Source organism: Rutilus rutilus, assembly GCF_951802725.1.
Source record: "Rutilus rutilus genome assembly, chromosome: 10".
NCBI classification, from domain to species: Eukaryota; Metazoa; Chordata; class Actinopteri; order Cypriniformes; family Leuciscidae; genus Rutilus; species Rutilus rutilus.
Window position 1 is genome coordinate 12,514,362 of NC_140215.1, and position 26,834 is coordinate 12,541,195.

Below are 26,834 nucleotides of genomic sequence, written 5' to 3' on the forward strand. Positions count from 1 at the left end.
TGGCAAATATTAAAAGACCAAAGACTTATTAGAATATTAAAACACTTGGAAAATGGTTTAATGATGTTTACAACAAAAGAGAACTGTACAGTTACAGTAAAAGATTATCTTTATATATATATATAAAAAAACAAACAAAATACAGCAGACAAATGCATCAAATCTACCATGTATCCTGATTCACATACTTATATTCTACACAATCATTCAGTTCTAAGCTACAGCGATGTAGCCATTTAGCGTTCAGTCTTGGGTGTATGTTTGCTTGATAGCAGGCCACGAGTGGCACTAGAGTTCAGGTCTGTAGTGATACTCAGAACCCAACCAATCATCACTATTACAACAGTGAGTTACAGCGTTCTGAAGGGAGATATAGAAGTACAATCTACAGTATGAGACAGAGTGAAAAATGGAACATTCCTTGAGCTTTAGCCATAGGAAATATGGAAATGAGAGTATAGAGAGAGATTTCTTTTGAAATCAATGACTAAAGTATTATGTACATTGTCTTTTTTTTTTTAACTTAACCTTTTTTCTGTCTTTTGTTTTAAAAACAATGATAAGTTGGGCAGTGAAACTGATATCACATACATTGACACATCCAAAAACATACAAAAATACTATTTCTTTAACCTACAGTAAGACAGTTTTGCAGTTAAATTCCATGCTGTGACAGAAAAAGAGCAACAGATCCAACGAACAAGAAAATTAAAAAACGACAAACTTTTTTTCCCCCCATAAGCATCTCAGGAAAATACCAAAATATACATCTAAGCTTTGGAATTACTGAGGTTAGGACTACTGTCAGAGCTGGGTTCTGTTTCTTAATACACAAGCTGAAGGGTTTGGGAAGGAAGAGGAATCTTTGGTATCTGCATTTGTAAAACATTTCATATTTGGATATTTTTGCTTTGGGATAGAGCTTATAGTTGCTTTCGACCCTCCACTTGCAATAAAAAGATCAAAATCCATCTGAAAAGGACCGTGTCGCACAGACGCCGCCCTTGCAGGATGGAGGACAACGATGCATAGTTGATGCACAGCTGATCAAACCAATTGAAATCATGATAGTGGATACAGCAAAGCTAGATAAAGACATCGACAGAACAGCGAAACCACGGGACGACGGCACCTAAAAGACGACTATGGAGAGACGTTGCATGTTTTCTGTAGACAATCATAGAAACAGTTTTGCCTTGCTGCAGCCACAGAGTGGAACTCCAGAGGACAGTTTATCCTGAGCAGGTTGCAGTGAGCCCAGGACATCCTTCAGCGTATATTAATAAACATCACCCAGCCCGTGAGGGGTTACTTTAAGTCCTTTCCAGAAGCCGGCAGAGCTGTTTTTCTTCCTCTTTCTGCTAAACCCCGCCCACTCAGCCACATGCTTTGATCGATGATCTCAAACCCCAAGCTAATGGTTGAGGCAGGGAACTAGGAGAGAGTTTAGCCCATACAATCACTTTGAAAGTCTTTGGTTACCACTGAGAAGGTGAGGAACAAGCAAACCCAGAACGAAGTTTCAAAATAGCTTTTGGGGTTTCGTAAGACGTCGATTGTCAAATCATAAAAAAAGCTTTGGTATAAAATGAATAAGGAGCTATAATGTGAACTTAAATTTCTATAAAAGTTAAATATAAATAAGTGGGATGGGCTTCCTATATGCATGAGCTTGTGGAGCCTTCTAGGTATCATCTGGTTCCTCACTCTAAACCATAAACAGACGTCTGCAGGCTTCTGTTCTAGGACAGATCTTTGTTTTTTATTTTTATTTTATTTCATCTTTTGAAGTAGATTAAAGCTAGTTTTTACTCAGTTTCGAGTTATAAATGAGGTATACAACAGCTCCTTTACTCAGACCAGCTCTCGCTCGGCTCTCTGGTGCATGACCTCTTCTGCAACTATCCTATTTTGTTACTAGACTAAGGGTCTACAGTGGCAAACCCTGCTACAATCAAGAAACTATCCAATCACAAGTCAGAGCATCCACACACGCCAAAATCAAGTGCCAAAAAAAGGATCCGCAACAACTTCAAATGTACAGAGCTGTTGCCAGGTTCAACATCCTTGGATAAATCACATCTGAAACATCTCATGTGCACACAGGTTCAAAAGGATTTCATTTACAGCCAAGTGGTCAATTGCATCAAATGATGTATGATGCTTCCTTATATCCACTTTTAAAAAAAATCCTGTATTTCCGAAAAATGAGTCACTTGAGATATGGACTCAGACAGAACCTCTCTAAAACGTCATCTTTCAAAGTAATGCACCACTAGCGCCCCCTACATATCAGCTGGAGTTGAGTTATTAGTAAAGCTTTCAACAGGTATCCAACAGCCTTGAATTATACCTACATAATAGGTAGCAACACTTCCAAAATATCACAAAACACAAATAAAACTCACAGCGTTATTTTCATGGTTGATATGCACCGTGTGAGTTTTGACATTGGGTGCATGCCCTGTTGCATCATCTTTCACTCATGCACGCACACACAAATTCACAACCAAACAAAATCATCTGTAACATCAACATACAGTTTGCTACAATGTGTCAAACTCTGAAATAATAGTAAGGCATAAATGATAAAACGCAAGTTTGTCAAACAAAGAAAGCCAGTGACGTTGCTCCCTCATGATATACAAAAAAGGCATAAAGTAATTAAATTCAAATGATTGTAAAAGATTGTTAAAAAGCAACATGGCAAATTAAATCCATAAAAAGCAAAAACAACAACCAAATGTAAAAAAAAAAGAAAAGAAATTAAGAGTAGTTTGGTGCTATCAAGTCTGTTGCATCAACTAAAGCTGGGGGCTTTCCTTTAGAGCACCATCACAAGCCCCACCCACTCAAACAAGCATGTTAATGTGGGCGGGGCACACAACAGCCACTCCCACATCACAAGGGTGTGGTTGCGATTTTTGGTCTTGACTTTTTTTCTTAGAATAGCTATCATATAAATGAAGTAATTTTTTGTTATTTTTTTCCTTTTAGTGAATAAGCATGACAAAAACACTACATTCAAACTAGATATAAGTTCAAATATAAAATATGAGCATCTTACATAAGTGAATATATATAGAATTTAGAAAAGAAGTTCTCTAATCTTGAGTCATTCCTCAGATAAATATATCAGTAACTCCCCACAGTCCCGGTGACCACCGGGTAATGACACTAATGCGCAAAACAACACATAAATCTACACATCCAGAGAGGCTACGTTGACATTTCCGAACAGAACCAGCGGAATGAGCAGCAACAAGACCCAGCCGCAAAGACAAAGGCTTTTTTTTTTTTTTACTTTGGCAAGTAGGATAACAAAATATTACAAGTTAACCTGGACAAACCCTTTAAGTAGTAGTACTTGAAATAGCAGTAGTAGACGTATGTGACATTATTATTACAGATTTTCCTGTTATACTTTGTAGTTTTGTTTTACATGTTGGTCATTAAAAAAATGGACTGTTAGAAACAGCTTTTGTACATTCTGGAGTTGACTTCTGGTGTTTTGCCTAAAGTGAACCTTTCATGTAAGTGCTGCTGAGGTATTTCAAATCATATTACAATAAAACAAATAGCGATGCTAACAAAAAGATTCATAAAAAAAAAAAAAATTACAGAAAGGGACACAGTAACAAACCACAAAAGGGACAACAGGGGTAGACTCTGATCTCTTTGTGACAGAATTAAAAATGTGGCAGTAAAAAGCAATGCTACAGAAATGAAATACTACTGTAATTCTCCCAGAATGCCTGTATTTATTGGTAATTTAAGAAATAAAATCCAATGTACCAATGCAATGCTTAAAAATCTACCTTGTCCCATAGAGCAATTTCAGGGCCTTTTTGCACTTCCATTTTAAATTAAATTATCTTGGTGGACTCTTGATATTTCTATTGCTATTCCATTTGTTGAAACACAGCATCAGTGTTGAGACCCAAGAGATCACATCCAAAACAAAGACTCACCGAGTAGATGAATGAATGAAACGAAGGACACAGACTCCCAAAATCTCAACAGCACTTAAACACAAGGCTCTTAAGATTCTCTTTGGATCGTTAAATGCTTCAATATCGAGAGCTAAAAATCGTGTTCTCAAGTTAGCGCTGCGCTAGAGAGGCTATATTTCTTCATCAAGCCGAACACGATTTGTTGGTCAATGCAAGATGAAAGAATAGGGTTTAAAAGAAGACTAATAAATGGTAAAGTATGTCAGTAGTGAGTAGTGAAAGTGTGGTCAGCATTGCACTGGCCCACACAGGCACAGCAGCTAGTGAGAAATCGACTTTGGTTCAAGCTTTACATCATGGCTGCATTACATTGGTAGGAAAAAACAAAACAGACCATCCGGCTAAACCCCCTAATTATGTTCTCGCCCCTTTGTAACGGATATTTCAGGCCCACTACTGTCCTATATGGCTGTGGTTGCCAACCCTGAGCCTGGAGTACCCCCATCACTGCACATTTTTGATGCATCTCAGGTCTTGGAGTCTTTACTAACAAGCTGATGAGTTGAATCAGGCGTGTTTGATTAGGAAGACATCTAAAATGTGCAGTGGTGGGGGTACTCCAGGACCAGGGTTGGGAACTAAAAACCTATGGCAACAGCTTTCAATCCTGGTCCTGGGGACCCATCGCTCTGCACATTTTGTACATCTACCTTATTTAACACACCTGATACAGATCATCAGCTCATTAGGATAACTCAACTGACTGTGTCATTTAAGAAAGACAAACAAAATGTGCAGAGCGGGTCCCCAGGACCTGGTTTGAAAACCACTGCTCTATGGTATAGCCAGCACATTGGGCCTGGGGCACGAGAAGTCTCTGTGTATTTTACAGAGGACTGAATCTGGCACCTTGTAACTACAAAAAAGGGAAATATTCAAAAAGCCTGTCAGGTAAGAACACACTTGCATTACTTCCAACACACGCACGTTTACAATTTTCAATTATCTGAAACAATGGGAAGAAGACTCCCCCATTTTTCTCACTCAAAGTCCTCATGAATTACTGGCAGAAGTGACAATCCCAAACCTCAAACTGGTACTTTGCTGTAGTATCACGCCCCACTCTCACCTCGACTCGAATCTATTTGGTTAGTTGCACTGATACTACAAAACAGGAGGGACAGCCATCTCAACAAAAAAAAAAAAAAAAGAAAGAAAGAAAGAAAATAACTGTTTTCGTCTTTGGAAAAGATCAAAATATTGCATTATATTTCCTGTGGTCTACCGAGAGCCTTTGCTCATAAATATTTAGGCTTAAACTACGCTACAGTAGCAATATACAGCAACAGGTATAACAAAGATTTTTGGTATATCTTGAAATGGAGGCAATACAAAGACCTCCGAAATAAAGACCTCTTAAAGCGTGACTGCAGTCTGCTCGGTTTTTAGCAGAACTTCTGTTCTCAAATCCAGTTTTTTGGTACAGATACTGTGCACAAGTAGAAAATCAAAGACCCTAAAAAACAAAAACAAACTTGAATATCATCCACCCCAACTCACTTGACTTACACCTTCACAATCAGGTGGTGATACCAAAAGTACATCCCATGTAAGGTAAACACGTAAGGTTTACCTTACGTGGTTACACAGTCCTGACGCTAACGTAAGAGTTGTGAGCTCTGAGTTACTGAAGCTCCAAAGTAGACGGCACTGCTCAGTCACTGTTGCCCACGCTGAACAACTCCTCCTTGACGAATCATCTCATAATTCGTTAAAGCTTTTAGTATTAAATAAGCCTGTGACTGGGTCAGAATTCAGACCCAGACTAGTCTTCTGCTACCGAGTAAACTACGAAATTATTCGAAAACAATATTCACTAGAAAGAAAGGCCAGTCGAACGATTCCTTAAAGCAATGAAACCGCATCACAGCCGCTTATTACTCCATTTAAAGCCTTGTAACCACAAGTTAGTAAGATATAGGACATAAAGCTAACCCACTGTTTGACAAAAATAAATGATGTGCATCTAAAAGGAGATGTTCCAGGAGGACAGGAACATCTGTAAAGCAGGATCTCCAGTGGAAAGAGAAGAGATCATAGACAGAAGAATATAAGGTGTCCTTTTTCTACGGTGAAGAAGAGGTTACTGTCAGCAGTAAGAAGGTATCATTCAACACAGAGTAAACAAAGTTTTTTGGTTAAAAGCATTTCAGAAGTACCTCTGAAGAAGAGGTATAATGTGAAAATGGGAGAGAGTGGATTTGCTGAAACGAATATGCTTTTGCGTCGCACAGAGACTTGGAACAATGTCCAGGGAGGTTTCTGCTCTCCTGATGCAAGCTCTGTGGTGACGCCAACATTCGCTTATTGTTGATTTGGTTGAAGTCAACCCGACAATGAGGTCCAAACATCGTAGATTAATGTGTGAAAAAGATATCTGTAAAGTTAGAACATACAAACTTAAACGGTAAAATAACGTTAAAACAACATCAAATCCTTTTTAGTGGGTTTGTTTTTGGTGGTAGCAAGAGATTAAAGAAAGGGGTCTAGAAGAGGAGAGGAGTGGGTTAAGCTTTCACTGGGCCTTAGAGGCCGTGGTGATGGTGGAGGCGGGCATAGTTGCCGTGGTAACAGCGCTCTGGTGGGCATCAGCGGTGATGTGCAGATTGAGGGCTCCGGCAGCACCCCCAGCCCCTCCCGCAGACATTAAGCTGACCGGGTTACTGGCAAGCAGTGACAAGTTCTGAGGGTTCAGGAAGAGCGGTGTTGTCATGAGGTTAGGGGTACTGCCAGCGCTGGCATTGGCAAACAGAAAGTTCCCGCTCCCGTCCAGTGATGTAATGGGCAGAGTGCCACTAGATGCCAGAGCTAAAGAGGAAGACAAAGAACAACATTAGAACTTCAGGTGTTCGAAACAGAGCAGTTGCCTAAACAAACTAAATAAATTACTAGAACAGAAATGCAGCAATATAGGAATTTTGACTGATAAGAGGGTTCACACATCTTTTTACAGTTCTTCAGATTACTTGCATGTTCATTTATGAAATATTTTAGCTAATTTGTAAATGTTTTTATCTACAGACAAAGGTCAAGTATTCTCACATTGCATGGTAAACACTAAGAATTTTAACACATCATTTTTTTCCCTAATTAAATCACACCAAAATAACATGTTAAATCAACAGCCCCACAAAAAAGTCATTTTATCAAAAAAATAAAATACCAAATGGCATACCAAATGCACCTAGGTGGTTTGCATTGTATGCAAATAAGTAATTTACAATGTTTGAATTGTATGCAAATATGTTGCATGCAGAAAGCTTTTGAGGGTGTAGACTGACACCAGTGCCACTAAAATCATGTTTGTTTTACAAACAGATCATTTTACTGCCATTCTAAAGTTTGGGGTCAGTAAGTTTTTTCAGAGATTGTCTTATTATTGTGAGATGAAAGGGTATGTAACTCTTTATCATTGTAAAAAGTGTAACGGCTAACTTGGATCAAGTGAGGCACCTCAGCCTATCATATAATGACAGATTTCTGGTCACTACAGTGCGCATAAAATAACATAAGATTAGATTTGAATCTGTTCATTAAAAAACTGCTTTATTGGGCATATATAGTAGTGATACTAGTCATTAAAATTGTAACTAATTTAATTGTTGAAATCTGGAAGCTATAAAGACTACATTTATTTATTCAAATTTTTATATTTAGTTTACCTTCATTCATTAAAAGCGCTCGCAACATTCCCTACTCTGCCTTCTCTTAAAAAATGATATTTTTATCAAGGTAAAATCTACATATAGTTCCCAATGAAAGTATTTTTTTGTGTAAAACATGTTAGCAAGATTTTAGCAAACATTTTTGCGATTCATTCATCGTAGTGAAGCCTCTCCTCCATTGATATACATAAAAAAAAACAGCCTCGTCTCCTTCCCTGTGTACCGCCAAAGTGTTAGCCATTACGCTTTTTGGGCTAAAGGTTGCAGGCTTGCCTTCCAGTGGCTTTAGTTGTTTTGTTTTTTAATAAATTAATCCTTCAGCAAAGACAATCAATTGAAAAAAACAAATTTATAATGTTACAAAAGATTTCTATTTCAAAAAATGCTGTTTTTTTAACTTTCTATTAATCAAAGACCTCAAACGTTTGAACAGTAGTTTATTTAAAACAAGCTGGTGACACCAAGACTAACAAGCGCATGCAGAGCAATAATGTAAATACAAGTGTACTTGCCGCTCCACACACCTTGGATTGTGGCCAAGGTGCTGTTGCTCATCAGTGCTGGACTCAACGCGCTTCCGAGACCACCTGGCGCCAAACTAAGAAGAGCCCCGCTGCACAGGAAACACCAGAAAAAAGATGGAATTAACATTAAACACAAAGATATCCCATTACATGCTTGTCAGAAAAATAAAAATACACCTACCCAGGATTGAACTGCGAGGATGCCATGAGCCCAGGGTTGAGGCCAGCGGCTGCAGCCATGGCGGCGAGGCTGGCGCTGGTGGGCAGCTGGGCGGCTCCTTGCAGAGCAGCCGTGAGGCTGGGTGACGCCACCATCACCTGCCCAGTGCCCAGAGTGTTTGCCAGGGAGGAAGATGCCTGACTTACTGCCGCTACTATCTCCTGAGCTGAAGCCTGCTCTGAGGACGTCTGCACTGCGCTGGGGGAAGGGCTGAGCGAAGGAGAGGATGCTGCGGTGGTGACCACAGGTGCAGTGGAGATGACCGATGCCGTGTTAGTGGTGGCCGAGCCAATAGTTGTGCCTGCAGAAAGACAATCATCTTTTAAAGATTGTAAGGTGAACAATAGGAAAGTTTCATCATTTCAGTCTTGCTTACCAGTGAAACCGACGCTAGTGCTGGTGAGAGACATAATTGGGTTGACAGTCATCGTAGTCGGTGTGTTACTGGTCACAAGACTGGCTGTACTCGGTACCTGAAACAGGGGATAGAAGGAAGAGGTTTAGCACTATTTTAAGCAGTCAGACCTGTTGGTCTAAATGAAGGGGGGGCAGTTTGCATGTCACGTACCAGAGTTGTGGTGTGAGGAAAGATTGCTTTGATAGAGGTGCTGCAGATGCTGCCACTGCTGGGCGGGTTGATCCTCTTCTCTTTCTGCCTGCGGTTACAGAACCATACTCGGATCACCTCTTTCTCCATGTTGAGCTGGTCCGCGATCATGGTGATCTCCTCAGAGGTAGGTTTTTGGTTCTGCTTGAAAAGGGCAAATGCACAAGAAACGCCCTTACGGCAAAAACAATTCACAAAGACCTACAAGTCCACAGTTTTAGTAGGTAACAATTCAGCAGGAAAATTTGAGGTTGGGACAATATCAAATGTTTAAACAACAGTACACAAATATTGTAACAATACATATCTTTCAGTTAAAGAGGAGGCTTTTATATTTACACAGTTATAGAACACTGTATTATTATTATTATTATTATTATAAAATGGTAATAATTATTTAAAAGTACACTACTACAACAACAACTATACTACTAATAGAAAATAATAAAAATAAATTAAAACCTGTGAAAAACTAAATTACAGAAATGATTACAGTAACATTATTAAACAGTAGTAATAAAAGTACACTACTACTACTACTAATAATAATAAAAAAACAATACCAACCGTGTAATATAGATCTGTTTATAAATACATAATTATTATTGTCAATAATAGTGTAAACCATAAATTATTATTTTGTATTAAGTACAATAAATAAAAAGAAATTGTAAGAAATACAAAATGAGACTGAATTACAAAAATATAGTTATTAATAAGTGTAAATTATAAAATAAGAATAAGAATTAAATGCAATATAAATCTGTGTAAACTGAATTAGAGAAAATTGTTTATTATTATTAAATAATTTATTATTGTTTAATAATAAGAAAAATTCTCACAATTTTAATTATTGCCATGTGGTCAGGTTAAACCCTCGAGTCTCGAGAACCCCCACCGAAGGATGATTTTGTGCCATTAAAACTTAAATCACGGTCTCAGGATAAGCTCTGATGTGAGATGTCGCTCACCTCCAGAAAGCTCTTTTCTAAGGCCACTCTGATGTTGGTCTCGATGCTGGTCCTCTTCTTGCGGCGGCGGTTCAAGCCCTCTATGCCCAGCCCAGGCGAGCCAAGAGAGCTGGGACTGGACAAGGCCTGTTCAGAAGTCTGGTTCTCTGCACAAACAGCGCACACAAAAACACAAAGAGAGACTGATATAAGCACCTGTGGCAAACAGCAATGCAGACATGCCTCAGAGCATCAGCTGTACTACTTAGCAACATTATTCAAGTTAAAGATTTGCTTTATATAACAAACCACCGACGGATTCAGAAAAGAGAGCTGAGAGCTGCAGTATCCTGAGAGGAGCTCCAAAACTAAAGAGGAATGCGACAGGAATCTTCATATCCTTTCTAACATTCTTCATGGTATGTAATGTTATTTTGAGAGAGGAGGGAAAAGGAGAGAGATGGCTCAGAGCAGAGAAAATGCATACCTGCATCATTGAGCCATTTTTCAAGCAGAGGCTTCAGTTTGCACATGTTTTTAAAGCTCAGGTTCAAGGCCTCAAAGCGAGAAATGGTGGTTTGGCTGAAGTCATTTCCATAAAGTTTTCCCATGGCAAGGCCAACATCCCCCTGGAACATGCAAAACAACAGCATAAAATAACGTTTTAACAGTGAAAGCGTCAGGCAGAATTTACTCGAGTCACCTAATGAGTCCCAGTTAAAGAAGAAATGTCTTTAAATAATTAAAAATAAGTCACGATTTCTGCAATGACCCGGATGACTAAACAGCAGAGACTTTTGAATAGTGAAATCAACAACAGACAACACAATCTGTGAGACTAGTGAAGCCTGGTTTACCTGCGTGAAGCCCAGTTTGATGCGTCTCTGTTTAAAGGTCTTGGCAAACTGCTCGAGCTCCTCCAGGTCGCTGGGCTCCTCCAGGCTGGGTGTGTCGATGTGCTTTGGTGTCGTCTGGCTGTGAGCGAGGGATTGGATGGGGGTCGCTGCTATCGTGCGTGTGGGTGTCGCAGGCTGTGAAGCGTATTTTAACAAATAAGACCAGTAAAATAGAATAAATAACAGTCTGGAATGGATTGTGCACGCTCTCTGATTGGACTGAATAAAAATGGATCCAGTGGGTAAATGGGATATCCCTGACCTGTGTTGCAAGTGTGATGCTTGGCTGGGTATGCAGGAGGTTGGCTTGGCTTTGAGGTAGTTGAGTTAGAAGGTTCTGGGCTTGCAGGAGACCTGTTTAGTGCAAGAGGAAAGACAAAACAATCAGATAGACTGATCATACTGAGGGACAAAGAGATCTGAGGAAGGTTAAGAGGACACCGGACTCACTCTGCTGGCCCTGTGGCGTCTGCGAGATGATAAACTGCGTGGGCTGCAGCTGGGTTGCGATGTGGTGGCCCGGTTGGACCAGCACGAACTGCTGCAGGTTGAGGTTCTGCTGCTGTTGCAGCTGCTGTAACTGCTGCATTGATTCACACAAACACACATAGTAAGAAGAATGTTAGTGTGCGCCACTTTTCCGGAGTGCACCAGTGCAGCTATGACTGCCATGACAACCTCATCAATTACAATGAATTTGACAGTAAAGACGTTTTAAATTTTGTTTGAAAACGAAATTGCTGTTGCCACTAAAACCAGCAAAGTATATCACTTAAGCATATGATATACTGTTTTCTGAAATCTTTTATCCCTTGTAAATTCCTCCTCTTCACAAATTTACAAGTGTTTAAAATGTTGACATTTTATCGTATTTTGGGTACAATGATTCTCCAAATACTTTAGATGCAGCTTTCTTCGTGTAAATAGCTGAAGAGCTGGGGGACATGGATTTTGTTCCTGCAAATTATGAATCCTTATAAAAGCCAAATCTTTCAAACTTCATTTGTTATTAATGTTAATTAAAAATACACTTCACTTTAACACTTGAGACATCCCCAGGACAGGTGAAAAAACTGCCAGGGCAAATCCTTATTGTTGAGCTCTGTGAATTACAGTTAGTTTGAATTATTTATTAGCAATTAAGTGAATTAAATGTAACGTAATTAAATTCATTAGTGATTACATTTCAAAAGCTTTTTCGTTAACGTCTGTAATCAATTTTGTTTTGCCTTTACTGAAATGCCATTTATTCAAATTAAAACATTATAAATGAAAGAATGGGGCTTCTTCATTAAAAACAACAGCACTAGAAAATTCAGCCCCAAGCAAAAGCACTGAATAAATCACTGGATAATTTACATTAAACGTCATTATAGTTTCAAATATAACAAGCCCCTTTTAGGAGTGAATGAAAGTGTCTCTCTTACAGGTGTGATCTGGATGGGTTGAGAGAGGGTGATGGGGGTGGCAGCGGAGGCAGAGATGCTGGCTCCTGTAGTGCTACTCTGCTGGCCGGCTGAATGCTGCACCGCTGCTGCCAGGAGCTGAGCCTGAGCCTGCTGTATCAATAACTGCTGCTGCGCTGGAGTCAAAGTCAACTGGACACAAAGAGACAGACAGGAATTCATTTGATCTATTATGACCACATTTTTCACCAGGCCCACACAAAATTCGACAAATTTCTACAGAAGGTGTAAGTTAATCCATTATTCACAACGCTTTATAATACATTTATTTTACTAAAAGGCATAAGCAGTCATTTCAGGCAGTTGCAGGTTTTTTCAGTTGCCATTGTTGAAATGTGAAATTTACAGTTAACCACGATTTATAATTAGGGCTGTCAAGCGATTACATTTTTATCATCTAATTACATACGCAGATTAATGAATCTAATTAATAGCACATCAATTATGGCTGAGAAATTACCCCCCAAAAGATTATGTAAAGTCATTATTGTGTTCGATGAGCACTGAATACACATTAAAAAACTAGCTTTAGAATTAAACATTTTGATTCAACATAGAATTTATTACAATGTGGCCATTTAAGTATATTTACACAGACTACTTAATGAAGCTCAGAGGTGGCATACATATGAATGAAAAATAAAAATGATACTCTAAATATGAATCTTAAATCGCCAGTAGTTTTAATGAGTGAGTCATTCATTCAACAGATTTATTCAAACGGCTGATTCATTCAGGAACAAAGCAAGTGGCCGTCTTTATGAATTGGTCAATGAATCATTGGCTCCCTCAATTTTGTTAAAACCACGGACTCATTCAGTAATGAAACACTGCTGTGTTGAAAAGCAGAACAACAGTTCTGCTGTAGCTTTGTTTGGAACAATGTTTATTGGTGAAATTAAGCAACAACAACAAAAAAGCATTCTTATAGGCTTCATCACGCAGTCAGCCGCTGCCCTGCATCATGTTCGTAACTAAATTTCTGTAAAACAAGATCTGGGCCGGGGTGCGTAAAAGCATTAATAATTTTAACGCGTTTATCTCCCATAGTTAATCACAACAAATGAATGTGCTAAATTGACATCCCTATTAATAATATACTTGTTGTTTATAGTTAATACAATTATTAAAGTGTATGATAATATGGGTCCCATAGATAAAGTATGTAGTATTCGGCTGATCATGTGATCTTAACATGTCTGATATATAATATATATTTTGTGCTATTGACTAGTAAGTTTCAACCAAAAGGTGATTGTTCATGACACAAAAATGGTCTCTACCACTTCAAAAAAAGGAAAAGAAATTTAGACTAGGGACAAAACACTGGGTGAGGTCAATTTGTGGCCCATAATGAATTATTTTTGAAAGTGCAAGTCAGGTTCCAGAAGTAAAAATCCGATACATTTTCATCATATAGGAATAGATTTTTAACGATAACTTATCAACCTTAAAAGACAGACCTACTGTGAGCTACGATGGTATATGCTTTTGTTGAAGATGTCGGCCCACATTATTTCAAAAAAAAAAAAAAAAAAAATAGTATCCTTGGATCCACCAGAATCCTTGGTGACAAACTATATTACCCATGATTCTGCAAAGAAATCGCCATTCAGAGAATCGCGCACCAAAAGAACACTTTAGCACATCAAGTACTGTGAATGGCGTAATAGTCTCCCTTTGCTCTCCATAGATTTTAATTCAATTTTGTCATTCGCAATGCTTCATGGGATTGTACATCTTTCGCCTCATTAAAGTCGTTAAGCACACAGTCTTGTAACTGTATTTTTGTCTGATTTTTAAATAAAATGTATTAAACTGGTTTGCATTAAATCAAAATTTGTAATGTTTTGATTCACCTTGTAGCTGGTTGGTTGGTTTGATTCAGGGCTTGTAACTCTTTAAACAAAGACTTTTTTAAAATCCCTATGGGGAAAAAATGAGTGGGAAATATACTTCCGGAACCAAGGCTGCTGACAAAAAGCGGATAGAGCACTGTTGCACTCTATTGCACAATGTGGGTAATGGTTTTTTTGCTGGTTTAAATGTTCCAGTTTGGTAGTAGAAGCAAATAAGGACTAATAAAGAGTGTTTTTTTCCTTTTTCAAATCTAGATTAAGACCATCCCAAAATTATATTTGCAAAAATACGTTTTGTTTGATGCTCATGTATGGTGATATAAATATACCGCAGCCTTCTGAGACTTCAAGCGGAGAGCAGAGCGGGTATGCTAATTAACGAAACGGTTATGCAGTACATGTAAATTCTGCATAGATTTGCATATTCTCAACCATCTGTTTCCGAGCAACTGCAGAGCAGCTAATTAGCATATGGGGCCCAATAATTTCCCCTGTAACCAGGAGATAAAACATTGTGCTTTTAATCTTTAATCTTCAGAGTTGTGACAAATCTCACACATTATATTCAAATAGACAAAACAATTCATGACATCAGGTGGAAAGCCTCAGCAGTCACTCCGAGACATGATAATCACACAGTTCAAGACAGTGGCAGTTTAGTGACTCAGACACAGGAGAACTATGTCCCTGGGGACATCTTTAAATTCCTATAGCTCTTTCATCCATGACACAGACCACAAATGTGTGTGTGAGCTCAGAGAAAAAGATCATACCTGTTGGAGCAAGGCCTGTGCGTGTGCGTTGGTGATTGCGCTTGTTGTTTGCACAGTCTGCCTCTGAAAGTCCAGTCCATTTGTTTGGGCACCTGGAAGAAGAAAAGCAGGCAATGCCACAATAGATAAGGGACACACAAAAAGGTCTTTTCAGCCAAGTTATTCAGCTCCATGGCCTTTCTTATTTAAAAAAAAAAAACCTTCTGACAGTGATATATATTGAGAGACATTGTCCTGATTGCTCTACCTCAGTCAAAGCTGCACAAGCGACCCTTTAAAACTTGAACTGTGAACTGATAGTCTTTAACTCACTTATGAAAATGTAAAAGAAAGCTGTGTTGGAAGGATCAGGCCAAATGATCTGAGCAATCTATGGGGAAAAATACATGAAAGGCACAACATGCAAGCCAGACATCTCCAAAGAGCCAACGGTTCCTTGGGTAACTCACCAGTGTTTTCGTCCCCGCTCTCCATTGCACATTTACTTGTTTCCGATGGATTACTCATTCTAGAATCTACAACAGACAGAGGAAGACCGGACGTTCAGTTTCTCTTCAAAGACCAATCATTCAGTGACTTTCGAAAGTGTGACAGCATCCTCAACATCATTAAAAAAAAAAATCCATTCCAATTTTTGATTTCAAACCATATGACCAAAACATTTTTTTTAAAGTGAACACTTAAAAAAATTCCTTGGTTTGAGTAGCGGACATGTTTGGTTTGTTAATTACACCATTTGGATTTACAAGCCAAACATGTCCACTACTGAACCCTAGATATTAATAGCATCACTACACAATCGAACAGACCTTAAAATGTTGTTGCTGACTGCAAACATCACTCACCAGCAGCTGCTGCACTTGCCTTCTCAAGCGTCTCTACGAGCATCACAACAAACTTAGCACCCCTTTCGCTGACAACACTCAAAAGCAATGAAGTCTCTGTTTAACTAAACGGTTTGGAGTGGAAAAACAACACACGTGCAGAGCACAGCTAAGCTTCGCTGAAACTGTGGCTGCCTTTCTCTCAGTCTCTCCGGCTTGCTTGATTTGCTCTCTCTCACTCTCCCTGTGCCATGATTGTCATAACAACTAGAGTGTGAAGAAGTTCGTTTTCATTCTGGAACGAAACAGAAGCGGAGCGGCTGCCAGCGCCGTAATAAAGCATAATCAGTATGCAGCTGATTAAAGCCATATGCAAATCTCCCTCACTTCATTAGACGAGCAACACTTTGAAGTCCTGCAAGCAATTCATTTCGCACGGCGCGCTGAGAGCTTTCTCCCTAATTTAAATGTTCATAAATATTTATCATCTCATTAGCATATTAATTGGATCGCTTTGGAGGGAAAAAAGAGGAATGGAAAATACATCCGGAGTGTCAATGCACAAGCCCAATTACCTACGGAGTGCTGGTTAAATTAGGTGAAACAGGTGAGCTTTCTGTCAATGCAATCAAAGCACACAAAAAAACGGCGAGGTCTGTATCTGGACATAAAGACAGCAGGTTGCGTTTAGTGTTTCTTACACATTTCTAAGCACCAGAGGTTGAGGATGGAGCTGTTCGGGAAGTAAATGACTTGCCATTCTCCAACATCCTATTCACACAACCCCCTGTGACCCAAACACTTCACGGATCAAATTCCGTGACTTCTGTAGCCGTATTGTCTGGAAAAGAAGACGAAGTCTGCTTTGCATATCCAGATTAACTGTGCACCTCATTAACTGATATTTTCAGAGCTCGGCCTAATTACAACAGAGATTTACATATTAGAACAAAGATCTGACGGAGTAAGCATAAAGAAATCAGCCTATCCAAAAGGAACTTTTGCAGACACTTAAAATACTTTTTTCAGAGTGCTAAGACTAGCATTATCCAACAAAACAGATACTTTCATAGGTTATATTTCTTCATTTTCCTTTAGCAGACAACTTCGTATCCAAAGGCACTCTTGCATGGAAACCATGCGAAAATTTAGTTGAAAGGCAAAACTAACCTGGAGAGCTATATTCAAATTAGCAGAAAAAAATTATGCAAATATTATACTTTTAAAAACAGGCATTTGAAGCATTTCATGAAAAAGATGACTGAACGCAGCACAGAGGATACACTAAATTCAATATTTCATTATGAGAAAGCATGAACAAATAATAATATCATTCATATTCAAATTATATACTTGAAAACATTCTATTTGAGTTTCAGAGAGGAACAAGATGCTTGATAGTGTGATGGTTGCTATTCACAGGCCACAATTTTCACACCTAAAACCATTTAACTAGACAACAAGACACGAAAAGCATGAAGTCACTCAAATTTGCTGGCAAAAAAAGGCAAATTTCAAAAACTCAAACTCTCACTTGATTTTAGGCCTATAATCCTTTTAATTAACTGTTAGCCTGCAGTGTTTCTCCATGTTCACATTATCAGAGCATGAAGAAAAGCACAACAAGAAAAAATGTATATAGACAGATGGTCAAAAAGAGATGCAAAATGCCATGAAGTTTCACTACTACGTTTGAAAAGTGTCAGTTACTACTAAATTAAAAGTAAGAATTTATGTGGGTAATTTACACCTTAGGTATGAGCTGTGGACACAGGAAACAAACAAGTTATGGCATGACATTGCTTCTCTAGGCACTACACATAAAGTGAAACTGTTATCAGATGAAAAGCAGGGTCTGATACACCTGACTCAATGACATGTCCAAAAGCAGACAATTATATACGAATTTAAATTGTTAACCATATAATTCCCATGTATCAGAGAATTCATGTTAAAAGATAATTAAGACTGATGCAAAGGATTTCAAAGCAGATTCAACAAAATATGAAACCATGCGGTAAATTTGTTTTACACATTTGTTTCTCTTATTGTGAGACACCACCAGAGTGATGCAAGTTTTAAAATGATTTCATCTTGTTTGGCCGAGACAATTTTTGCCTTAAATGCTCGTGTCGATTAATGGGACAACAACTGCATAAAAGCAATATTACTGGGTGGGCTTTTGTCCAAAATCTTAAACCAGATAATGCACCATCCAGTGTTGTTATTGTTAACTAGTGTTAATTATTGAAATTAAGCTGAAATAAAATATTACATTACAAAATGTGATGGAAAAATAAAGCCAAAGGAATAAAAAGTGAATAAAGATAGATAGATAGATAAAAAAATTCTAATTCAGATATATATATATATATAAAAAAAATTTATCATGGCAACAATTCCTAAAAGTAATTAGGTTATCACTACACCAAAATGTTTTAAACTGAAAATAAAATCTTTTAGACTTCATAATCCTTAATATCAACAAAAATCAAAATGGTTACTTCAATTGACAACTTTTATACATATATTCAACTTTACCCACATAAAGTGATATTTACTATAGCAAATCTGGTTGATCTTTTATATCGTCAGCAAATGTAAACTTGCCTCTATAGCCCAGCTTTAATCTGCTAAATGTGGACTATTAAATGTGGGGTTCTGTAAAGTATTGTGAAAAGTGCTATACAAACAAAACTGACTTGACACTCCCAACTGTGCACTGGTTTTGAATATCATCTCGACTGTGATTACTTGTGCCCTTGTATCTACATAGAATCACAGATATTTAGAACTACATTATGATTGGATTGAGAGTGTTACCTTTATTAATGTAAGCAATTTGACAACTATAGCACTAATAAATATTATTTTTCATAAGAGAGAAAAACAGATTTTTCCCCTTGTTTACGGACAATATAATACAATAAACTAAATACACATGAGCATAATAAACTAAATACACAAGCATACAGCTGCTGGAACAATAGTGGAGAAGCTGGGCTCTATATGAGGATTACCTATTAGACTAGCAAATAAAGCTGGCATAATGCCTGCATACATCTCTTTGAGCAGCCCGACTGATACAATGTTACAGAGACACTGGCTGTGCTACAAAATATCAATTTGTCACAACCGTACTGTAACATTGTATCAGTTGCCGTCAGAGTTCCATTTTGGCACGTTCCACCATCCTTCGACAATGAAATGGATTCATTCTGATAGAATACGCTGAACAGCGCATTCTGATCTCTAGAAGGCCCACATGAATAACATAACAGGGCTACACGCCTGCAATGGGCACAAAAGGCAAGAGAATGGGCATTAAAAAAAAAATATCACGCCGTGTCCTAACTGTACACCAAGCAAGAACCCGCTGCTCTGTTCTTTCATATTTTCACCGTAAACACGTTGCGCAGACGCCGGCTGATTGCGAGCGAATGAATATTCAAAGCTTTATATGTGGGATTGGCTCACGGCACTATACAGCAACACAAAGCCGCTGGAGTAGCATTAGCCGCCTAGCATGCACACAGCAGCCTTTAGTTAAGATTAACTGTAAAATTCTTACAACCTCTGACCGGGGACAGTGCAAAACCACGCGAGCTGTCGCCGATTATGACTAATAAAATATGCAAAGCGGCGTTTGCTCGGCGGCGGTATGAATATGTAACGCGACTGCTCTAATCACACAAAGGAGGCATTTTTTCCTTTAATTTGCCGTAGCACTGCATCGCCAGTTTCACCGTCGCACAGACAGAGAATTATTGCCCGATACGTTTATTTAAATGGTGCATATGACTGCAACATCGGGCTTGAGTATTTTGTTTACGCTTTCTCTCCCGCGCTTTTCTGGGTTGAGAGAAAGAGTGTTTGAATATGAATATGAATATGTAAAATGCAGTAATGATTACCTGGTCCTGAACTCTCATCTTGACTCGCTGCTCCTCCGTCCGCCATTTTGAATATTTAAGCCCAAATCCTCAAAACACAATACAGCGGCTCACCGATGCACTCACCCACAGCATCAGCATGGCAGATCAGAGAGTTCCCATCTGTGCGTTTGAACCCAGAACCACCTCCAAAAAACTCACTGACATCATCACTGTCATCAACCATAATTATACATGTAGACCTTGTATGCGTTGTGTTGTGCAAAAGAACAGGAACAATTTATAAAATATGTTATATGAAATGAAAATAATGAATAAATAAATATTAAAAAATTGAAATTTGTCTATAGCTAAAAGATGTTTGCATAATTGCAGACATGTGACAAACGCTATACTGTATATATATTGGCAAAAACATGAAAGTAACAGAATTAATGATGCAAACTTCAGTAATTTGATTAGACAAGTTCTAATTCTGCTGTAATGCTGCTGTTGCAAGATAATAGTGTCATTATTCAGCTCAGTTCAGTTTCATTGATGATAACTGGAAATTAAATTCCAGTTTAAAAAAAAAACTCAGATATTTTATAAAAACTGTATTATTCAACTATTTGTAAATAGACTGACTGTGTAGCCTACATGTTGTAAGTTAATATATAATAAAATAATATAATAACAAATACAGTTCTGTATAACATACTGAAAGACCAAAAGATGCAATGACCACTTCTTCAGATATATACCAAATATAACAGACCCTTTGACTAAAAAAAAAAAAAACGTTTTCTGTGCAATTTTGTGCACAAAATGATCCAAAAACAATAAAGTTCTTAAATGGAATAGTCTATATGGAAAGAGTGAGAACAAGTCTGTTAACTAGCACAGATAAGCAGTTTTTGTCAGCATGGCGTCTGGTAAAGATCAATAGTTCTTGTAAATGTGCCTGTAATTTCAATTATGCTTCATTTACTACCATCTGCTGGTCAGATATGGCAATACACCACAGCTGTAATGCACATCCAGCTTTTTTGAGGTTAGACCAACAATATTAGATTGGTTTTTCGAAAGACGGAAACATTACGATATTATTAATATTATACTGACATGAACACAAGTAAAGCTTGTTAGTGAGTGTGCCCTATGTATGTAAAACTTACGTTTTATCAAGTGATATTGTATACAAATCATCCAGAATAAAATTCAAGAACTAATATTTAATTCGTTCAATTTGTCCCTTACTGGCAGCTATTTAACAACCCCTACCCCATGTATGTCAGTTCATTTCCCAGCAATGACTTCCACTATTTATTAATATGACATCACATCTGCCATTTTGTTGCAACCTAACTTGTAAAACTTTGAGTAAGAGGAAAGGGTCCAAAGTGCAATAAAGGTGTGGTCGACACAGGTGCCGATTGCCGAAGTAAAACTGTTTCAGGAGTTCACAGGAAGCCATGAGATAAGGATATATGAGAAATATACATACATATTTCTCAAATTCCCCAAAACACCATCTATTGGAGTGTGGCTGGACAGCGACAAAATGACCAACTGGAAGTTGATTTTTTGCAGCCTATATTTAACATCAGGTGAGGTGGTCACTTTCATGACGTTTATATTGAGTACAGCAAGATCAAATCAATGACATTATATGTTAGATTAACAGTGTGGGTCCAAAATGATTTGTTTTCTTGTCAGTTATTCAACATGTGACACTTAAATTTAATTTAATATATGTTTTCAAGTAATAATGCTGTTAAGGTTTTCACCAGGGCTACAAAATGGCGAATTTTTAGCTACTTCTTGTTTCATTCATCCAATATCATAATAGACTCTTAGACATAATACAAAGCATCAGTAGACAGTTTACAAATAAGGTGGACTTAAGCATTCTTAAAATCAGTAATGATTTCATATTAAATAATTAAATGAAGAAATTGTATTAATAATAAGTTCCTATTTTAGCAGAATGTATAGTAATGTAATCACACCAAATGTATAGCTGATGAAGTTTACTGATAAACTTAAGTTGTGATGTAGATTTGTGATACTGTAAATGAGATTGATTTTCAAATGTAGAAATACAAGGAATTTTACTAAATATTTTCAGATCTGATCTTGAATTCTGTTTCATGTTTCTTAAAGTTGAGTGAAATATTATTTGGGAATTCTGCATTTTAAACATTATTCCATGCTTGAATTCTGAGGTTTTAAAATGACTTTTTAATTTCATTGTGTGATATTCACAAAGTTCTCTTTTTTGCCTCATAGTGATGTCGACTACATTTGGACTGGAAGTGACAATGAGTGAAGCTTCTGTGGAGGTTGCCAGGGGTGATGATGTCACCCTTACATGTAATATTAAACCTGAAAATCCAGAAAACGAGCTTATCATTATAACATGGAGTGGTCATTCTGATGAGACACCTGGAGACAAGGTAAGCCTAAAAAATTGACATTGATAAACTTCAACTGTCTACCAAAACACCACTAACCATGATAAGTGTAAAAACAATGACTGTTTATTAATGAATAATTGGTTCTTTGTTTTGGCCCTAATAGGTAATTTTTGGTAGCTATTACTCCAATACTCGCAGAGTAGACATTGGACCACAGTATGAAGGCAAAGCCATGATAGACTCTAGCCTTGATGCAAAAACATCAAAACTGACACTAAAACAAGTCACTCTTAAAGAAAGCAGAAGAATTCAATGTTTTGTTCAGATTCCTGGAGACATTGAGGGAAAACCAGCTGACTCTACTTTTCTTTTGGTTCAGGGTAAGATCTCTGGCAATTTGTCAAACTTCTAACTTAATAACATCTCAAAATAAAAATTCCATATAACTATACATGGCAAGTGGAATCCTTTTTAAAAACGTTGAATGAATATCTACATTTGTCTTATAGTTGCACCATCACAGCCTGTTTGTAAGGTAGTAGGCACAGCAGAATATGGACAAAATATTAGCCTAACCTGTGTGTCTGAGGAGGGCTCGCCATCACCTACATACAAATGGGAGAGATATGATGTCAAAAATGCCCCAAAACCATTTCCTCTTAAAACCACTGAAAGTAAGTTTTGTCCCACTTTCAGTAGATTAGATTAATAACTTTTTTTGTCATTAAACGCTAAAGTTTACACATGATTTTGTGTAACAGAGGATGGAGTTCTGGCTTTGTTCAATGTGTCCTTGGAGACATCAGGTTACTATATCTGCCTGTCAACCAATAAGGTCGGATCAGCCAAATGTAACATGACATTGTCTGTAGTGCCATGTGAGTATTGCCACATTTGCCTGCTTTCTTTTTAAATGTATATGAGTGTTTACTTTCCAGATTAATTTTATTCAGATTATTTTACCATGTTTTGATTATTGTACCAGATTACTGTACCATGTGCTGGAGTACACTTGAGTGGAGAGTGCTTGAGTCTTGCATTGTCAATACAAGATCTTGTATTGTGTGATCAAACAACATTTATTTAATTAAGAGGTGCATCAATATTTTGGTGTAAGAGATGCAAGAATTCACACAATACAAGATCTTGTATCTACAATGCAAGAGTCGAGCACTCTGTAAAGTCTCCTCCAGCACATCCCAAAGACTTTCAATGAATTTAAGGTCTGGACTCAGAGGTGCCAATTCATGTGTGAGAATGATTCTTCATGCTCCCTCCCAACCAGCTTTCACAATTTGAGACTGATACATCTTGACATTGTCATCCTGGAATATGACCACGATGTAGGAAGACCATGAGGTCATGGTTGTTTAAGAAATGAAAAGCTACACACTGCATCAGTTAGGGTTAGAAGAACTATTGTCAAACATATAACATGCTAACATAATAATCACAGCAATAATGATCCAATTATCTGATTGTCAACATGACATTGACAATTGACCTAATCTGTTATGTATAGACTAGACTCCTCATTGTTATGTTATTCCAACATGTTATTCTCATGAAAATTTGTAACTTTGTTTGGTCAAATTTGTACACTTTCGTACAATCTTATTGCGGCCCAGCTTGATGGTTAGGTTCATGGGTGGGGTTAGAGGCGGACCTTCACGCTCATGTTTTTCTTAAAAATCATATATATTTCTATACAATTCACATTGTACAAATACATACAAAATTGTTTGGAACGACATGAGGGTGAGTAATTAATGACAAAACTCTTATTTTTGTGTGAACTAACTCTTTTACAGTAAAAAATAAAACACTGTTGCTTAGCAATAAGGTTGATCAGAAAAGTAAATCCGACAGTTTTATGGTAATTTACTGAGATTAAAGGTGACATAATATGCCCCTTTTCACAAGATTTAATATAAATCTATGGTGTCCCCAGATTGATTCAGCTCAAAATACCCCCCAGATCATTTATTATAGCTTGTCAAAATTGCCAATTTTTCGGTGTGAGCAAAAAAAGAGCTGTTTTTGTGTGTGTCCCTTTAAATGCAAATGAAGAAGACGGCCGATCCTTTACATTAGCTTAGTTCGGATACAATAACAAAACATACGAATCTCAGTCATCCAAAATCTCAGAAATAACCAGTAGTGGAGTGCAGCCTTAGGAAGAGAGAGACTCAGTAAGAGGTTGCAACTTTTAGACTGCACCTGGACCTTTCTGAATGGTTAGTGGATACATTTATGTAGTTGTTGTGGAGTTACATTGATTCATCAGTTTCTGGGGGATTTCCGTTGAAAATAAAATAAATCCACTGCTCTCTTGTCTCCTCTGAAGCTGGGACTCTAAATAGTGTTCTGTGCTCGTCTGTGCAGCCAACGACAGAACAGTTTGCATGCTTTGCTCGAACTTTTCCCATTGCATTAGAACTGGTTACACTGTTGTTACTTGCGAAAACCAAATGGCATCGCCGTAGGTGGAAACTTGCAGATTAATTGTCGGTTATTATAATATCCCGTTTCTACCTCAGAAGGGGAGCGAAATCTGATTGGCCTATTTTTTTGACATGCTTGCAGAGAAAGGCTTACCAAAACAAAGTTGCTGGGTTGACACTTTTCACGTTTTCTGGGTTGGTAGATGCACCGGGGAACCAATTATAGCTCTTAAACACGAAAAAAAAATCAGATTTTCATGATATGCCACCTTTAATGCATGAAATATTGACCTCAGAAACTTTCAGCTTAATTTGCTAAATTGTAATTTCCATATATTTCTGTTTTTACAGCCTCTATGAATCTTGCCACAATAGGCATTGTTGCTGGTTGTATTGCTGGAGCTGCAGTGCTTATAATAATCATCATCTGCTGTGTCCGCAAACGGAAACAGAAATCAAAAGAGTAAGAGTCAAGTGGAATAGGTCGCCATTTATCCTCTGGAAGCTTTTATTAAGCTTTTATTAATTAGGTTTTTATTAAGTATTTTTTATATATTATTAATCTGTGTTTATTTATTGCCTCAGAACTCCAGTGGTGGAATACCATGAAACATCACAAATAGAATATATTGAGGAAGGGAATGCGCACATCACTGAAGAGAGAACTGTCAAAGCTCGAAGTGATGACAATGGAGGTGGTCGTGATGACCTCAGTGACCGCCATGATGACCGCAAAGATAGCCCTGATGACCTCAGCGTTCGCTATGATAATCGCAAAGGTAGCCGTGATGACCTCAGAGACCGCTATGATGACCGCAAAGGTAGCCGTGATGACCTCAGAGACCGCTATGATGACCGCAAAGGTAGCCGTGATGACCTCAGAGACCGCTATGATGACCGCAAAGGTAGCCGTGATGACCTCAGAGATCGTGATGACCTCAGAGATCGCTATGATGATCGCAGAGGTAGCCGTGATGACCTCAAAGATCGCTATGATGATCGCAGAGGTAGCCGTGATGACCTCAGAGATCGTGATGACCTCAGAGAACGCTATGATGATCGCAGAGGTAGCCGTGATGACCTCAAAGATCGCTATGATGATCGCAGAGGTAGCCGCGATGACCTCAGAGATCGGTACGATGATCGCAGAGGTAGCCGCGATGACCTCAGAGATAGGTATGATGATCGCAGAGATCGGTATGATGACTATAGAGATCGCTATGGATAAAATCATTAAGCTCAGTATGATAATCAGTATGTGAGGAAACATTGATTTATTATGACAGCCATCAAAATTTTGCTACAAGGAGGATGGCAGTGAGCCAAGACCTCTACAGTTTTTTCCTGTGTTGATAATCAAATAAAATTGTGCTTTATCCCTGCAGTGGCTAATGCATCTGATTCTTCTGATCTCAACGAATTATCCTTTTTTATTTACTTTTTTGTTTTATTTTACAGGATTGTAATAGTATTTTATGTACAGCATATAGTTTTTTTTTTTTTTTTTTTAAGTCTATCAGCTAAAGTAATTAGGCAAAATCATATTTTTATTCTTCTGAATCATGCATTTGTTCAGTCATTTTTTGAGCAGGTGTTCAGAATGGTGCTTAAGGACGGTCGGTGACATCTCTCCACTTTTTTGTACATTTCTATATTGTTATAAGAATGGAAAAAGCTTTTTAACCTGGCATGTTATGTATATGTTTATGTTTTTTTTAATCCAATAAAATAGGCCCTACTTAATTATAATCATATAATTTGCATTCCTTATAATTCTGCATAATTTTTATGAGCTGTTTTAAGAGCTGATTATGACCTCTTTTTCTGTAATTTTACAGCACAATGTTGGAATTTATAAAAATGTCTAGAACTAATTAATGTTACACACCTGCTTGTCACATTCTAAATAATAAATGATTTTAAAATATTAAATGTTGACTGTTAATTTATTTTTTAACAAGACATGTCTTTGTAACAAGAAATAACTCTAAATTATTTCAGCTAACAAATAAGAAGCGTTTTCCCCCAAACAAATCACACTTGAAGTCTCCTTAAGTTACAGCCCTATACTTTTTACGTTGAATGCAATATAGGCCTATCGCAGTATTTTTCTGAAAGACGCATCCACTTTAGAAGATGGGGAGACCGTGTCGGTGGCTGTTATTTAAAGTAGTTTCTGATAGTTCTTTGACAACTTAAATATATATATATATATTTTTTTTATCAAATTACATTTTCATCTCAACAGCCGTTTTGCATATATTGGTTTTAGTTGCAATTTTCACAGTTTATTCCCCCTTT

The 26,834-nt window shown here is 37.7% G+C and overlaps 2 protein-coding genes across 9 annotated transcripts; one reads left to right on the plus strand and one right to left on the minus strand.

Annotated features, from left to right (window-relative positions):
• Positions 1-25: 25 nt before the first annotated feature.
• pou2f1b (POU class 2 homeobox 1b) lies at positions 26-19,808 on the minus strand. Of its 7 annotated transcripts, none has more exons than XM_084421716.1 (15): positions 19,712-19,808; positions 15,423-15,488; positions 14,974-15,065; positions 12,303-12,473; positions 11,912-11,977; positions 11,326-11,458; positions 11,138-11,229; positions 10,837-11,010; positions 10,467-10,608; positions 10,001-10,146; positions 8,991-9,170; positions 8,799-8,895; positions 8,384-8,723; positions 8,191-8,291; positions 26-6,821 (listed from the first exon to the last, which is right to left on the minus strand). In XM_084421716.1, the coding sequence occupies exons 1-15, from the start codon at positions 19,755-19,757 to the stop codon at positions 6,529-6,531; spliced, it is 2,139 nt and encodes a 712-aa protein (XP_084277842.1). In that variant the 5' UTR covers positions 19,758-19,808; the 3' UTR covers positions 26-6,528. The 7 variants fall into 7 exon arrangements, with proteins under 7 accessions (XP_084277842.1, XP_084277843.1, XP_084277841.1 ...); XM_084421717.1 differs by having other exon boundaries at positions 8,203-8,291; positions 8,991-9,173; XM_084421715.1 differs by having other exon boundaries at positions 8,991-9,173.
• Positions 19,809-21,082: 1,274 nt separating this feature from the next.
• Positions 21,083-26,416, plus strand: gpa33b (glycoprotein A33 (transmembrane), paralog b). Of its 2 annotated transcripts, XM_084420838.1 has the most exons (8): positions 21,083-21,279; positions 21,962-22,128; positions 22,253-22,469; positions 22,599-22,763; positions 22,851-22,967; positions 24,885-24,996; positions 25,119-25,709; positions 25,919-26,416. In XM_084420838.1, exons 1-8 carry the CDS (start codon positions 21,234-21,236, stop codon positions 25,923-25,925), a joined length of 1,422 nt encoding a protein of 473 aa, XP_084276964.1. In that variant the 5' UTR covers positions 21,083-21,233; the 3' UTR covers positions 25,926-26,416. The 2 variants fall into 2 exon arrangements, with proteins under 2 accessions (XP_084276964.1, XP_084276963.1); XM_084420837.1 differs by having other exon boundaries at positions 25,119-26,416.
• Positions 26,417-26,834: the final 418 nt, after the last annotated feature.